The 14038-nt window shown below is 40.7% G+C and overlaps 1 protein-coding gene across 1 annotated transcript in view; it reads left to right on the top strand.

Annotated features, from left to right (window-relative positions):
• The window catches only part of sorcs2 (sortilin-related VPS10 domain containing receptor 2), a gene marked incomplete at both ends in the record, with an annotated part of 274176 nt that overhangs the window by 244944 nt on the left and 15194 nt on the right, over positions 1 to 14038 (top strand). The window contains 5 exons of the mRNA XM_083936714.1: positions 396 to 542; positions 4088 to 4190; positions 5791 to 5867; positions 6147 to 6238; positions 11235 to 11342. Of these exons, the coding sequence (XP_083792840.1) occupies positions 396 to 542; positions 4088 to 4190; positions 5791 to 5867; positions 6147 to 6238; positions 11235 to 11342 (527 nt within the window). The remainder of the gene's footprint in view (positions 1 to 395; positions 543 to 4087; positions 4191 to 5790; positions 5868 to 6146; positions 6239 to 11234; positions 11343 to 14038) is intronic.

Genomic DNA, 14038 nt, shown 5'->3' with positions numbered 1-14038 from the left:
CTGACATGTTAGAAAATCCCAATTTGAAGATCCAGTTTCTGGATTAAAGTTAGACTGTATAACCTTTTAAAAGAATTAATTACACATTGTTCCTCTTTCAAATGAAAAGTTATATTCATAAGTAATAAAACGCACCTTTGTTTCTTTCAATACACGCTGCTACAGCGTGACTTGTTCTAGTTTGACCAGTAGCTCTTAGTGGATAACACTTCTGTGTCACTGACGTTACTGAGTCAGTTTGCTGACTTCATGACATTACCTCTTTCCTTTTTCTGGCATTTAACATGATGATGTAATTTCCACTTTGTCCAGAAGTGACCTAGGCTCCCTTTAAACGGGCAGTTTTGTTTTTCAAAGTTAACCCTAGCTGTTTGAAAATACACTTTATTTCCCAGGTGCGTGGAATCAAAGGAGTCTTTCTGGCCAATCAGAAGATTGATGGCAAAGTGACAACTCTCATCACCTATAACAAAGGACAAAAATGGGAACCCTTGGCCCCGCCTACCACTGACATGAATGGCAAGCCGATCACCTGCAAAGCTGTAAGTACTGACCCTTTTCTTTATTTCATCTTCTAAATATTGAAATATTATATGAAATAATATGAAATATTGAATGCATAACCAAGAGCTAACAGCTATAATGTATGTTACTGTGAATTTGTTTGCAATTACTGTGTGTCTACATACCGGTGATAACAAACTCAATGTGAAAAGTCAGGACTCTTATTGGCTACATAGACAGCAGCGCTGAAACGATTTCTCAAGAAATTCGATGACTCAAAATCATCAATGACAATTCTTGGCATTGAACCTTTGTTTAATCTGTATAACTAGTGTATGTACAGCATGCTGTGTATCCTCACAGATGATTAACGTTATTACTGTCACACAGCGGGCTCACGCTGTGAACACATGCCGTGAAGATGATTTGATGGCGCAGATTACAAAGTGGAGGACGAGAGAGAGAATAGGGAGGGACAGAAGGAAGAAAATGAAAAATATTGAAAGTGTCCCCTAATGTGGGATCATTTCAAGCTGACACAACAAAAACTCTGTACTATGTTTACACTGTAAAGTAAAAATGAACTAGCTTACCACAATAGCACATAGTAAATGCATCAGCAGAAAATATCTAGTCTACGTCGGAGCCGACACATCTTTTATTTCACCAAAAATCTCTTAGAAAAGGTCAGACGTAAACATCACAAGCTCCATCTCAGTGAAAGGAATAAAGGGAAGTCACAGTCCATAATTCAGGTATCATGGGACTAGGATTACATTGTCCTTTCAATTCTGATGAGAAAAGTTTTGGTGTAAAAATGAGAATTTGTGCTACTTATGTAATGTTTTCAGCCACACTATGTTAGGTATCAGTACTTTGTTTTCTGCCAGTTTCCTTTTGGAAACCACCACAAAGGCAGACATTTTCACATTCCACACATAGTGGCTTTAAAATAGAAACTTTTTGGGACATATTATTACCGCAATGTAGAGCACACTACCAAAACTGCAGATACTAGATGCAACTACTACCACTGCTAGACAATATGTTCAAACGGTGTATCTACACTTTGATACAGATGAAATCTTGCACCACCAACACTCAGTCAGAATTTAGACCTGTCAACCTGGTTGTTCGCACAAAGTAAGAGCAGGAAAAATGAGTGGTGTACTTTGAGGAATGAGTGCGAGATCCTGCCTAGCGCTTCCATTCATCTTGTCAAAGTTGCCACCGTGGGGCTAGACAGCAAAGAGCAAACGAGTCACCCGCAGTCTGATATCCATACATCACACCTCACAGGGAGATACTGTAGAGAGAGAGAGGGAGAGGGAGTCTGATCCTGGATTTGAACCATCACTCTAGTCGGCTGACAGGTTTGAAAGGAGACACCGATATCAGCTCGAGACTTGTTTACCATTGCTGGCTGCTCGCTGCGATATCGACCTCATCCATACCTCAACATATTGACCTGGAAGAGATTCACATCTCTTATCTGTCTTTATTCCAAACCCTGCCGTCACACACACACGACCTCCTATCATGCGTGTGTCACTGAGGTAGAAAAAGCCAGATACTAGATGTAATATATAATGTGTCACTTTATTCATTACCCTACCTCATGACACAAACCGCACAGAAGCAGTTTTTCATACTATCTGAATGACGTGTATTGGAGATTAATACCTATTTAATCCAGTGTTGAAAAATACCCCAAAGTACTGTAAAAACCACAAAAGACAAGCCGGTATGTCTTTACCTTGAAATGAGGTCGCCCGGTTGTGCATATACAAGCAGAGGCGATGTATGACACTTAAAAAACTCATTCAATTGCACTGACACTTAAAAAACACTTGCTTATCAAAAAGCAAGGGAAATGCAGATAGGACAGGTGGGTATGTCAAAAGATACATTTCAGCAGTTTTCATCACCCTGAAACATAATCTATAGGAGGCTTTCATCGAGCTTTGGTAAAATGTGAGTGTGCTGGAAAAAGCCCACAGGTGCACAAAAACCTGCACAATACTTCCATCACTACAGAATAGATTTTTATATACTCCAATGAAGTCTTGCTCAGCAGATGTACAGTGCTGGGATAAAGGGATATGTCAAGGCCCTTACGCGATCAATTTTTCAAAGGCACCGTTGCTTAGCGCTCCCCAAGATGACTGTGATTGGGTTAAAGATATACAAACAAACCCACTTTTACCCCCCTATCTCAGGATGATAAGCCGCTGTAGCCAGAGCGCTGTGGAGACAGGTCTGGCTATGGGAGACTAATTCCAATCTAACTTTGACAAAGACACGATGAGGCTCACTGGGATGAATCACCTAACTGGGAATTTTCTATTTTTAAATGGCTGTCTGGAAAAGTCACATTGCAGTTGTATTACAGTTGATTTCTATGATAATATAGGAGTGTGAAATGAAATGTGGGTTTGTATAGAAGAGACATAGGGATAGTGTACTTCAGAAATAACATAACATCAAAAAAAGTTTCTTTGCAACTATTGTTCCCTGATACATAATCATAAAAAATGTTCCCCACTGCTGAGTACAAGAAATCTGCAACCTTTGTTGTGAGAACAAATGAAAACTAACTAACTACTTAGGTTAGGTTTAGGAAAACATTGTGGTTAGTGTTAAAATACGTACGTCTGTAATGTGATTAAGTTTCACTTTCACATGGAACTGGAGATGAACCGCAGTCTCCTGGGTGAAAGTCTGGTTTGAGTATGACCCAACCTTCCACCCTGACTTGCTCCGTAAACGATGTTTGGCGCTTGTTATACACTTACTCTGAGTGTAATGTTGATGTGCCTCTTATACGGACGCTAAAGGTTGCCAAATCCGTTTATACTAGAGCTGCAAAGATTAACGGATTAGTTATCAACGATACAATTAATTGCCAACCACTCTGATAATCGACTGGTCGATTTGAGTAATCTTTTAAGAAAATGTGAATATTTTCTGGTTCCTTGCCTCTATGGCAGCAAACTGAATATCTTTGAGTTGTGGACATTTGAGGACATCATCTTGGGCTTTGAGAAACACTGATCCACATGTTCACTTTTATCAGACATCTCAGAGACCAAACATCTAATTCATTAGTATAGAAAATGATCGACAGATTAACCAGCAATGTAAATTAGTTAGTTAGTTATTCGCAGCCCTATTTTATACCTCATATCAACGTGTTTGAAAAAAACAGTCAATGCCAACATTTATTTTCTGGTGAGTGGGCTGCTGCCGCTGACAAATATTAGCAGTACTGAAAGACCTGTGTCTCTTTGAAATGAATTAGCTTCCATTAAGCTGTAATAAAAGATCTTTCCCCAAGTCAAATATGATTAGGAGCACTCTATCCCCATACTGAGCTGTATTTGCTGCAGGATTATCAAATATCTGTGTGGTAAGACTCATGAAAGCTCGAGTGTCTTTAATTCACCTACCATTTCACTGAAGTTATGCAATTGTCTCATATTAAAACGTATTGCTACAAATCTGCAGTGAAACGATGTATTAAATGTTGGACGTGCAGGTAGTGTGGGAGAACCCTCCTGACCCTCCTGTTTGTGTTCTGCAGCCGGACTGCCACCTCCACCTCCACCTCCGCTGGGCGGACAACCCCTACGTGTCTGGGACTGTCCACACCAAAGACTCTGCTCCAGGTCTCATCATGGGTGCTGGTGAGTGTCCAGAGGAAAAAAAATACTTTCATTTATTTATCAGACTGTGTGACCTTTTCCCCATCTGACATTTAAAAATGTTTTTCAAGTCAAGTCGGAATTTTGTCTTAGGAGCTTGGTCCATGGGAGAAAAAAACAAAGATATTTTTTGAAGATACTGTTTTGTATGAATAAACCCATTTAATATCAATCAACCTCTGTAAGTCAGAGAAGGATTCATGATATTGACAGGTTAAGAGTTAGAGCACAGCATCATGGGAATGACATTGTTTCAAGCCATGCAATAGATGCTGTGTTTACAGATTTAACCAAGGTAATAAAATTCCAGTACGGACAATCAGGATGACAAGAGGAAAGATAGATTGTGAACATGCGAAGAATTGATCCAGGACCAGGTCAGGCGACTTCAGGTCACACAACCACCTCTCCTCCATGGAGAACTAGACATTGGGGGAGAGAGACAAGAACAACATGCACACAAGGGAGACGGAGAGACATTGCGAGAGTATCTCTTAGAGGACAAAAATCCAGATCTAAAACATGAGAGAAACTTTTGGGACAAAAAAGGACAGAGGGTTAGAAAGCTACAGGGGTTTTGAGTTAACAGTATTCTCAGGTATACGTGGAATATACAACTACGAATACTACAAGGCTTTCATACTCAGGTATGCGGTGGGTGGAATTAGGCTCAGACCTGGAGGTGAAGTTACACTTTAAACTCATTCGGACCAAAGTAAAACCCAGTGAGTGAAAAACTGTTGAAGTAATAACCCTTCCTGTTGCCACGAGCATTTTATTAAGTTAACAAAATAGAGGAATTACCATAAGGCATTGTTATTGCATGTATTATATTTTATATGAGCTATGCATGAACAACACAGTTGGTGTTTCAAAAACCAAAGACATGAACAGTATGTTACCCAACATTATGACATATCTTGTGTTTTGGGTCAGTGTTCATAGAGGTCTGAGCCCGTTAGCCCTCTTATGAATAAAACTGCCCTAAGAGAAACTAATAGCCTCTTTTGGGAGCTGGGTAGGTCAGCGGTGTGTAAAAAGAAGCATAGACATCACAGATCCATGTTTCCAGCTGCAGTCTCTGTAATGTGTCTCTTTCTGAAGCAGACTTCAGAGAATAGCTGATAAAACAATGTTAATATTTTTGTAGCAGTTAAAGAGAGCCCGGAGCCTTAACAGAACATCGACCTAATTGTAAGAAAAATGAAAAGTTTAAAAGTTAAAATGACTTTTTTCACTAAGTAAGTCTCAGTATTATCTGATGTAGTTTCTGAACATTTTGCCTAAGCATTTTCTTAAAGGGAAAAAACTAATGTATCGATTTTAAAAGACTTCCCCAAGGCTCATTCTTCCCATTTGGTAAATTATTAAACAGTAAAGCAATAAAAAAAAACTTCTTAGGTGGAAAACCTCAAACCTTCTGTCTCTGCCTTCTCTCTGTTTTCTTATTCTCTGTCTAGTCTCCTCACATCCCTTCTCTCTCTAGTCTTCCCTCTCTTTTTGAATCCGTGTGTACTGTAATGCATGCCTCATACGAGACTCTCAGCCTGATGAAACTTTCTATTCCTTATCTTTCCTTCAGGTAACCTTGGCTCCAAGCTAGTAGAGTACAAGGAAGAGATGTACATCACTTCAGACTGTGGGAAGACATGGACACAGGTACATCTATGCTTATTTATGGCCTCTTCCCCCTCCCTTGTTGCTGAGCCTCCTAAACTTCTGTACAGTGAGAATATAGAATATCAACGTATCTATCCAGTTTTCTTTTACTGCAGACTACACAGTACAGACAAAGTATAACTTATACGATTCTGTGTGTGAGTTTTTCAAGGTAACTTCCAAAATGTTTTGCTTTTCATGATTTGGACTGATGTGAGTAAGTTATTACATTTATTACACAACGTTTCAATTTCACTATACTTTGTTTCTTCATTGAAGGTTTTTGAGGAGGAGCATCACATCCTGTACCTGGACCACGGAGGCGTCATCGTTGCCATCAAGGACACCTCTATTCCCCTCAAGATACTCAAGTAAGATGACTGTTCCACTATGTCATCATATCAGTCCATACTACTTTAACACATCCTTTAACAGGGGGCTCTCAGTATATTTTTTTATTAAAATGTAACATTATTTATTCTAGAATTGATCAGCACTAGTAGGCCATCCATTAGAAGTTTTTTTGTTTTGTATGTTTCCTACAGGTTAAAACAGCTGAAAGTACTTTATAGAACTAGCTAGACCGATAAGATCGAACAAATATTTTAAAACAACGGGAGATTACAGCGGCAAATGAGTACAAATCTAGAGATTCAACGTGATGTGAATAAGACTGCTACAAGCGAAGAGATCAAAATAAGAACATTAGAAGAGATACATTTAACAGTATAAAATGAATGAATCTGTGTGCGGGCTCCCGCTGTGGACACATGCTGTGAAGATGATTGGGAGGCGTGGAGCGCAAAGTGGAGGAAGAGAGAGAAAATAGGCCAGAGAAAATGACAGAAAATGGCCATAGTTTGGGCTCATTCCAAGCTGAAACCAAATTAAAACTCTGTACACTGTGTCTATGGTAAAAAATATAGTATATGTACATACACTATCATATTTACTGTTGCACATAACACATCACTGTAAGCAAAAGTATTTCTTATTAGATTACCCAATGGAATAATCGGTGAAATACTAGATAATTAACAGCTGCGGTCCTAAATTCATTTAAACAGGCGTCGTAATTAAATGGTTAGTTCACCCAAATGATGAAAGAAATATTGTCTCACTGTCCTCTGTAATTTGGGTGAAGTTACCCGTCAACAGTAACAAAACAAAACCAAAACACAGGTACAGGCTACAAAGCCCCACATCCACTGAGCCATTCCTCATATTTTTTACAGTATAGGGAAAGACCAGTTAGTCCCCCAGTCCAGTCCAGCACGGTACCCTTCAAAAACAATTCAAATCCTTCCACTCTCCCCCCACAGCTCATGCAGACAATGTCATGCTCAGCAAGATGTTATCTCGCCGACCTTAATAAATAAGGATGAGAAGGCGTAGATAAGAGTTCTCAGAACAGCATTTATCACTGACCTAAATCAAATGACCTTTCAGTTGTCTCTGGGCGAAACGCAGCCGACTGTTGTCCTTCACATTTTTCCCTCCCTCGTGCCTCCGCTAAATCAATAACTCCAAAGACTCTGCGAATAACATCTCGCAGAGAGCTGTGGAAGAAAGTGTTCAGTAAGAAAATGAGCACACATTATAGCTCAAAATTACCACAATGTTATCCCCTCATCAGTGGAGATGCCTTACAAAACTCTCTCCTGCCCGCAATCCATTTTCTTGACCTTCGGTATTTCTTTCTCGACTGCATTAAAATAAAAAAAAGCGTTATATGTGTGTGAGAGCAACTCATTTCAGCTGCAGAGGCTGAAAAACATTGCAGGCAAATGAGTGAAAAAATAATGATGGGACGGGGATGTTATTCCAGAATACTTCACAGTGATTTATTACATCTTCAGTGCATTTCTCTGTTGGACGGCTGCTTTAATTATCTGGCCTGCTCGTCTTTATTGTTTTTCTGCTCCGTTGTTATACGGGCATTCTGGTCCAAGGGCTTTTGTGGAAGGGGATAAGTTGTGTTAGTGTTGCCATCCCATCTGCTCCAAACACATGAGTAAAGTCATTTTGTAGTCTTTTTTTTAAACTGTTCGGGGCTGCCATTAAGCCTTTTTGTCACGCCCACCAATTCTGAGGAGATGAACGCTAAATAAAGAGATAGAAAGAGAGAGACTTGGCAGAGAGCAGTACGGAGGGGAGTCAGTACTTGTCTCTGTTAAGAACCCTTCTTGACCTTAAACGCTCCATCAATTCAAGACGCTCCTGATTGTCCCAGACTCTGCAGTGGCCTTGAGTCTCTGAAATAATAACAGCCATGTTCCCATGCGGGGACAAGGTTTCTATAACTGTGCATCAAAGCAATGCCACTTGAAAAGTAGCACATCTAGACTGCCCGTGCACACACACACACACACACTCAAATCATTTCAGATAATTAGCTCCTCTTGTATCACTCAAACTCAATGGAGTGTTTTTTACACTGGGTAACTCACACCACATTCATATGTTAATCACGGGAAGCTAGCAGGCTGAGAAATAGGATGCCACACAGAATAAGCCCCGTTACAGGTTTCTTCATAGTACTGGGGGAACGGGGGGAAAAAAGGACGGTGTGTGTGGCACGGAGCATAATTATATGTTTAGCCCACTGAAATATGATTGCAGGCTTATCACTCCATCCATTTCTAACCATTCCTAGGATATTAGCTGGAGGAAATTAAATCTAATTGGATGGATGAGTGAGGATGTTGCCATGTAGGAGGCTGTAGCAGTCTAGCCGGTGCCTTATGGAGCAAATATGTGCTTTAGTGCCTTGCTCAAGGGTAACTCATCAGTAGCTATTAGAATGATCAGAATGGCTGCTTGAACTGCCCTCCCAACCTCTGCCCAACAATTCTGTCTGTTAATAATAATGATAATAAAAAATCAACTTATATAGCATCTATCAGGACAGAGATAAGACTCAATTAAAACAGATTGAATGTAATACAAAATCAATAAAATCCCAGAAAGGCTTTTTTTCTTCTTCTAAAAGTGGGTTTTTAAAAGAGATTTAAAAGACGAGACAGCTCATCTCCTCAGGCAGGTCGTTCCAAAGTCTAGGTGCCCTGACTGCAAAGTCTCCATCACCTTGCAGTATGAACCTGGATCTTGGAACAATCAGGAATGATGCATCCAAGGTTCTAAGGGCGCACTCACACTGTCCATCCATACTGTGCCCCGGACTCTAGGGTACTTGTGCCCCGGGCTCTAGGGTACTTGTCCCCCCCCTCCCTCCCTCTCACCCCCCCAACATTAGTTGTTTGTACTCACACTACCTGGGCCTCGGAGAATGCTTCTTGCTGCCTATACGTCATCACATCGTAACACGTCACACGCATTGATAGACGTCATCGCGATGCGTCGCTTTGTTTACAAATCTTTCCATAGACCTCTGCGTTTTTGTGCGTCTTGTCGACTGTTTTTGAATATTTTCATCGACCAAATCTGCAGTAAACACTCCACCTCCGCATCACACCAACGTGAACCTTTCGCCGCCATTGTTTTAAATGTGCGCTTGGTCCGTTTTTTTTCTATGTCCCAACAGGCGCACATAAAATGACGCCAGAGCCGGCGTAGGCCTCGTGCTCATGCTCGTACACGTGCGCACGGCTGTGCTCGTACATGTGCAAACGTGCTTTACAAAAGCCCACCTCTCCCAAACGGCCCGTGGCCGGCAAGTGGGCCGCAGCTAGGCGTGGTTCGGTTGCACTCCCACTGATCAAACGAACTAGGCTTTACCCGCAAAACCTGTTTTGGCCCGGTACGGATGGACAGTGTGAGTGCGACCTCAGGGTCTAAGGGACATAAGGCTATAAGAGGTCCGATAAATAACTTGGAGTGAGGCCTCTTTGGGCCTTGTAAGTAATCAATAAAATCTTAAAATCATATCTAAAAGCAACCGGTAGCCAGTGTTAGGAAGCAAGGATCAGTGTAATATGTGTCTTTGTAGTGTCAACATGATAACTTATGCATATGGAGACACTATCAGACAGTTGCTTTTTTCAAGCTTTCATGCCGTCGCACATGGATATGCACACTGAAAGGAACCGAAGTAGTTTGAATAGTTGCTGTAGTCATTACCATCACGATTGATTGTCGGATGCAGCACCCTTCCCCTGAAGCATGCTGAGGACTTTACCATAGCAACACAGTCTTTAGTAGCATTCTTTTCTTAACTGTGCATGTTTACCAGCTGATTAGCACATTGTAGTTCTTGTTAGAACATCATCACCACACACAGTGCGAGCAAGAGACTGCTCGATTTCACATCGATCCCTCATGGATCTTCATCATACAGTCACATTTACTCAGCGCTGCTGCCACTACAGACTGCGGGAGTCAGTGAATGAAGAAGGGCAGATGGCTGGCTTTGTTTGTCTTCATCGTGACTTTGGATTGGTAGGAACTCACGTTCTAAAAACCATCACACAGGAAAGATTATCCGATATTCAAGTGATGTATCAAGAAAGAAGAAGAGTTCCCAGGAAGCAATCTGTCCACAAAAAAAAAAAAAAAACAGTCCACACTGTACTAATCCTGTCCATCGCGACTCCTTTGGTCCCAAGCCAAGTCCCTGCTCACCCTAAAGGATAGTCTGTCATTTAGATTATTTGTAACTTCCTAAAGATTACGAACTATATTTCCTGCTATTTCTTTGGACGCACGTTTTTTTTTCCTTTTTGCCAGCTACCATGATACTATTACTGCCAGATTTTAATCAACTGGAGCTAGCTAGCTAAATCGGCTAACAGTAGCTAAATGAGTTGGTTGAAATGTCCTACAGCTGTTAATCGTGAAAGGGGGGGGGGGGGGGTGTTCTAAAATGTAAGTGTGTTTAAAATATGTAACAGAACAACAGCAAATACCAGGAGTTTTTGTCTGAATGAAACACTAATGTATGAAACTGTTGATCAAGGTTATTTGAATTATTAGTCGGAGGTGCTGGAAGGTAGTGCCCGATAATTCAGGCCCACTTCAACCCTGGTAAAATTTTAGAAAAGGTCATTACCGGCACAGTGGTAGTGTACGTAGGTTGGCGTGAGAAATACAGAGAGCGATAAGGAATGCAATGTGGTACAGTAGGTCATGTACTCTCGCATGTTCAGGGATAGTTATTCATTTTGTGAGATTCCACATGGTCACACTTTGTATTTTATCACGTTATGTACCGATTACAACTGTCTTGAGCCCAGTCTTTGATCTATGCTACAGCAAATAATCACAGTAAAATAAATAAAAAAGAGACACCAAATTCTTTAAAGATTTGAATTGTCAAATGGCAGGGTTTAATGAATGGTCAGTTCAACGATGGCTCCATCTGAAGAGACTTCCATCATTGCAGTGATTGTGAACTCTGTTTCTCCACAGGTTTAGTATTGATGAAGGACGGACGTGGACCGTTCACAACTTCACCAGCACCTCTGTGTTCGTCGATGGACTCCTGAGTGAGCCAGGAGACGAGACCCTGGTTATGACGTGAGTGATGTCACAATTTCAGAAGGGAAAATGTTCAATTGCGGGACTGCATTCGGGATAATAAACGCAGTATCTCCTACATCTCCAATACAGTAGCTTAACCCTTCCGTCAGCCTTTCACACCTCCCGCTCTCCGCTCGCTTCTAACGAGTTGTCTAAGAGGACCAGACAGGGCAGCCCTGACCACCTGCACACTTCATTGAAGGGAGCTCAAATTTGTCTCCCGTCACAATAATACCCTCTTGATCTGTTGGAGTGTGGCGCTAACAGAGGCTGTTCTCACTCCCGATTTCCTGCAAAGCTGTCCTCTCTCTCCACCTCCAGAAGGTTTGATTGCTGTAACAGCAGTGACTGATGGGAGCTGATGCCTTTACGTGTCCTCTGGCCTCCCTCCCTACCTTACTTTTCTCCAATGACATTTTATTAAGACCTCTACAGCATTATGGTGCAGGTTATTTTAGTCGTCATGCGCTTTTGATATGACATGGGCAGTTGGATTGATTACATATATTATAGAAATGGAGGTAGGCGTATTCAAGTTATTTATAGGGATCAAACTCTTTGTCTGTCAGTCAGTCAAACCCTTTGACTCCAGAGTGGAATATTATAACAATTGAATTGAATTTTGCACAGACCCCCCAGAGGATGACTGAATAACTAGTGAACCCTTAACTTTTTCATCTAGCACAACCAATGAGCTTAGTTTCCCATTTGTCCAAGAATTATGACAAGAACAGTTATAATATAAGTCAATTTTTTTGAAACAGTCACTATATCATTATACTGCTATGAGAGATGTTATCTGTGAAAGTCACGTTCCTCCACCTGGCGCTCCTAATGGCATCTGCAAGATCCCACCGCATCCTTCGGAAACCAACCAATCAGCAGAGCAGAGGAATCTTGAACGTAGTGTCAATGACTGCTTGTGAACTCAGGTCAAACTGAGAAAGCACCAGGTTGAAGCAGAGGTAGATGATTTTTGTTTACAGATTATCTCTTATTTATCTGTCAGGATATATTATAGAGTTTCCCTAAATATGACAAAAACATATTTTTTCTATAAAAGCTACCTACTTTAGCTTTAATGCTACAATGCTAATGTGCTAACATGTTCGCCTGTGATCCTTCTTAAAATACCAGGATTTACTATGCTAACATGACAGCATGCTAAATGTTACATACTTACATTTTAACATGCAAACTGTGGCCATGTTTATCTGATGAAACACCAAATGTTTACTTTTAAACATTAGCATGTTAAAATCCATGATATTAATGCCTAAAGTTACCATGCTAAAGGATTGCTTCAGATTTTTTCAAGTCTATCTTAAAGTGTAATTTCAGCGCAAAATCATTCCATGGTCTTTTTCAGTTTTTACAAACATCAAATAAGTCATCAAGAGTTTTTTTTTCTGTGTATGAACTATTAATAGAGAAATCTGGAGTCGCTAACAGCCGGACGTGGCTAACACTGATTAGCCCGGTGCATTTCGGTGAAAGCAGTAAAACGGCCTTTTTTTAACCACTAATACTGCTCAAAATAACAGCAAACCTCTGCAGGAGCATGACAAGAGTCCCTACACATTAAATGAAGCACCAACAACGTAGTTAGTGAATCCAGAGTTTATTAAAAGAGTGTTCTGAAAGACTTACCTACTGGTCTCGGTACCAGTAGATAAGTAAGAGCTCATTGGTGCTTTGTTTAATGTGTAGGGCTCTTCTCATGCTACTGCAGAGGTTTGGTGTTATTTTGAGCAGTATTAGTGGTTAAAAAGACATTTTAATGCCTTCACTGTTATGCCCCAAGCTAATTCGTGTTAGCCAGATCTGGCTGTTAGCGACTCTCCGGGTTTTCTCCGTTAATAGTTGTTACACGAAAAAAACTGTCTTGATGGCTTATTTGATATATGTACGTGCCAAAAAAGACCAAGGGTAGATTTCGCACCGGAATTACACTTTAATACAATCCTCACATCCTATTTGTGTTGAAAGAGTTATTGGTCTCTATAACCGTTGCTTCACTGCAAGCTGGCCCTGAAGTGATACGGTCATAACACAAATGCATTGTAAGAAATGTGGGGGAGAAGTCTTTGAAAAATTCACTTTCAGTCTTCTACTATGAGCTTTCAACAGTTGGCCAAATTGAGTGGGCATTTTTGTCCCACAAGTCACAGCAGGTTATTGCAGAAGTTCCCTTCGGGCGACAAACCTACATGGGACTACAAGGAAGTGACTGTGGATTTTATAACCCATTTCACAGTGTAGTTGCACCACAAGGGTATCACTTCAGACACTTCAGTGTGGCCAGGAGGAATGATTACAGTGACAGATCATTCTTTCAACTTACACATGGTATAGAAGTTGTGTATAAATAAATACTTCAAACATCCTAACTCTTCCTTTAACACTGCACTCAAAATTAGTGTGACAATGTAGAGCTGAACCTGACAAGCAATCAGATTAGATTTAATAACAGTTCGAATCAGGACAGCAAAGTGTGAGTGGATTTCTGGTGTGTAATCAGGAGCCTCACAGGGCTGCTAACATGGCTGTAGACTTCTAGTGTTATTATTGTTGAGACTTTTTTGTCCCTTGCTCGACTCCTGTTGAAGCACAAACCTCAACCCTGCCAATTCAAAATACCTAATATTGCCACAAAATATTTACTATAAGCAGCTTTTCTCCTTTTCCATCTT

This window comes from Echiichthys vipera, assembly GCF_963691815.1.
Source record: "Echiichthys vipera genome assembly, chromosome: 22".
NCBI lineage: Eukaryota > Metazoa > Chordata > Actinopteri > Perciformes > Trachinidae > Echiichthys > Echiichthys vipera.
The sequence above is the reverse complement of the archived record's forward strand: the minus strand, read 5'-3'. Positions and strand labels throughout refer to the sequence as shown.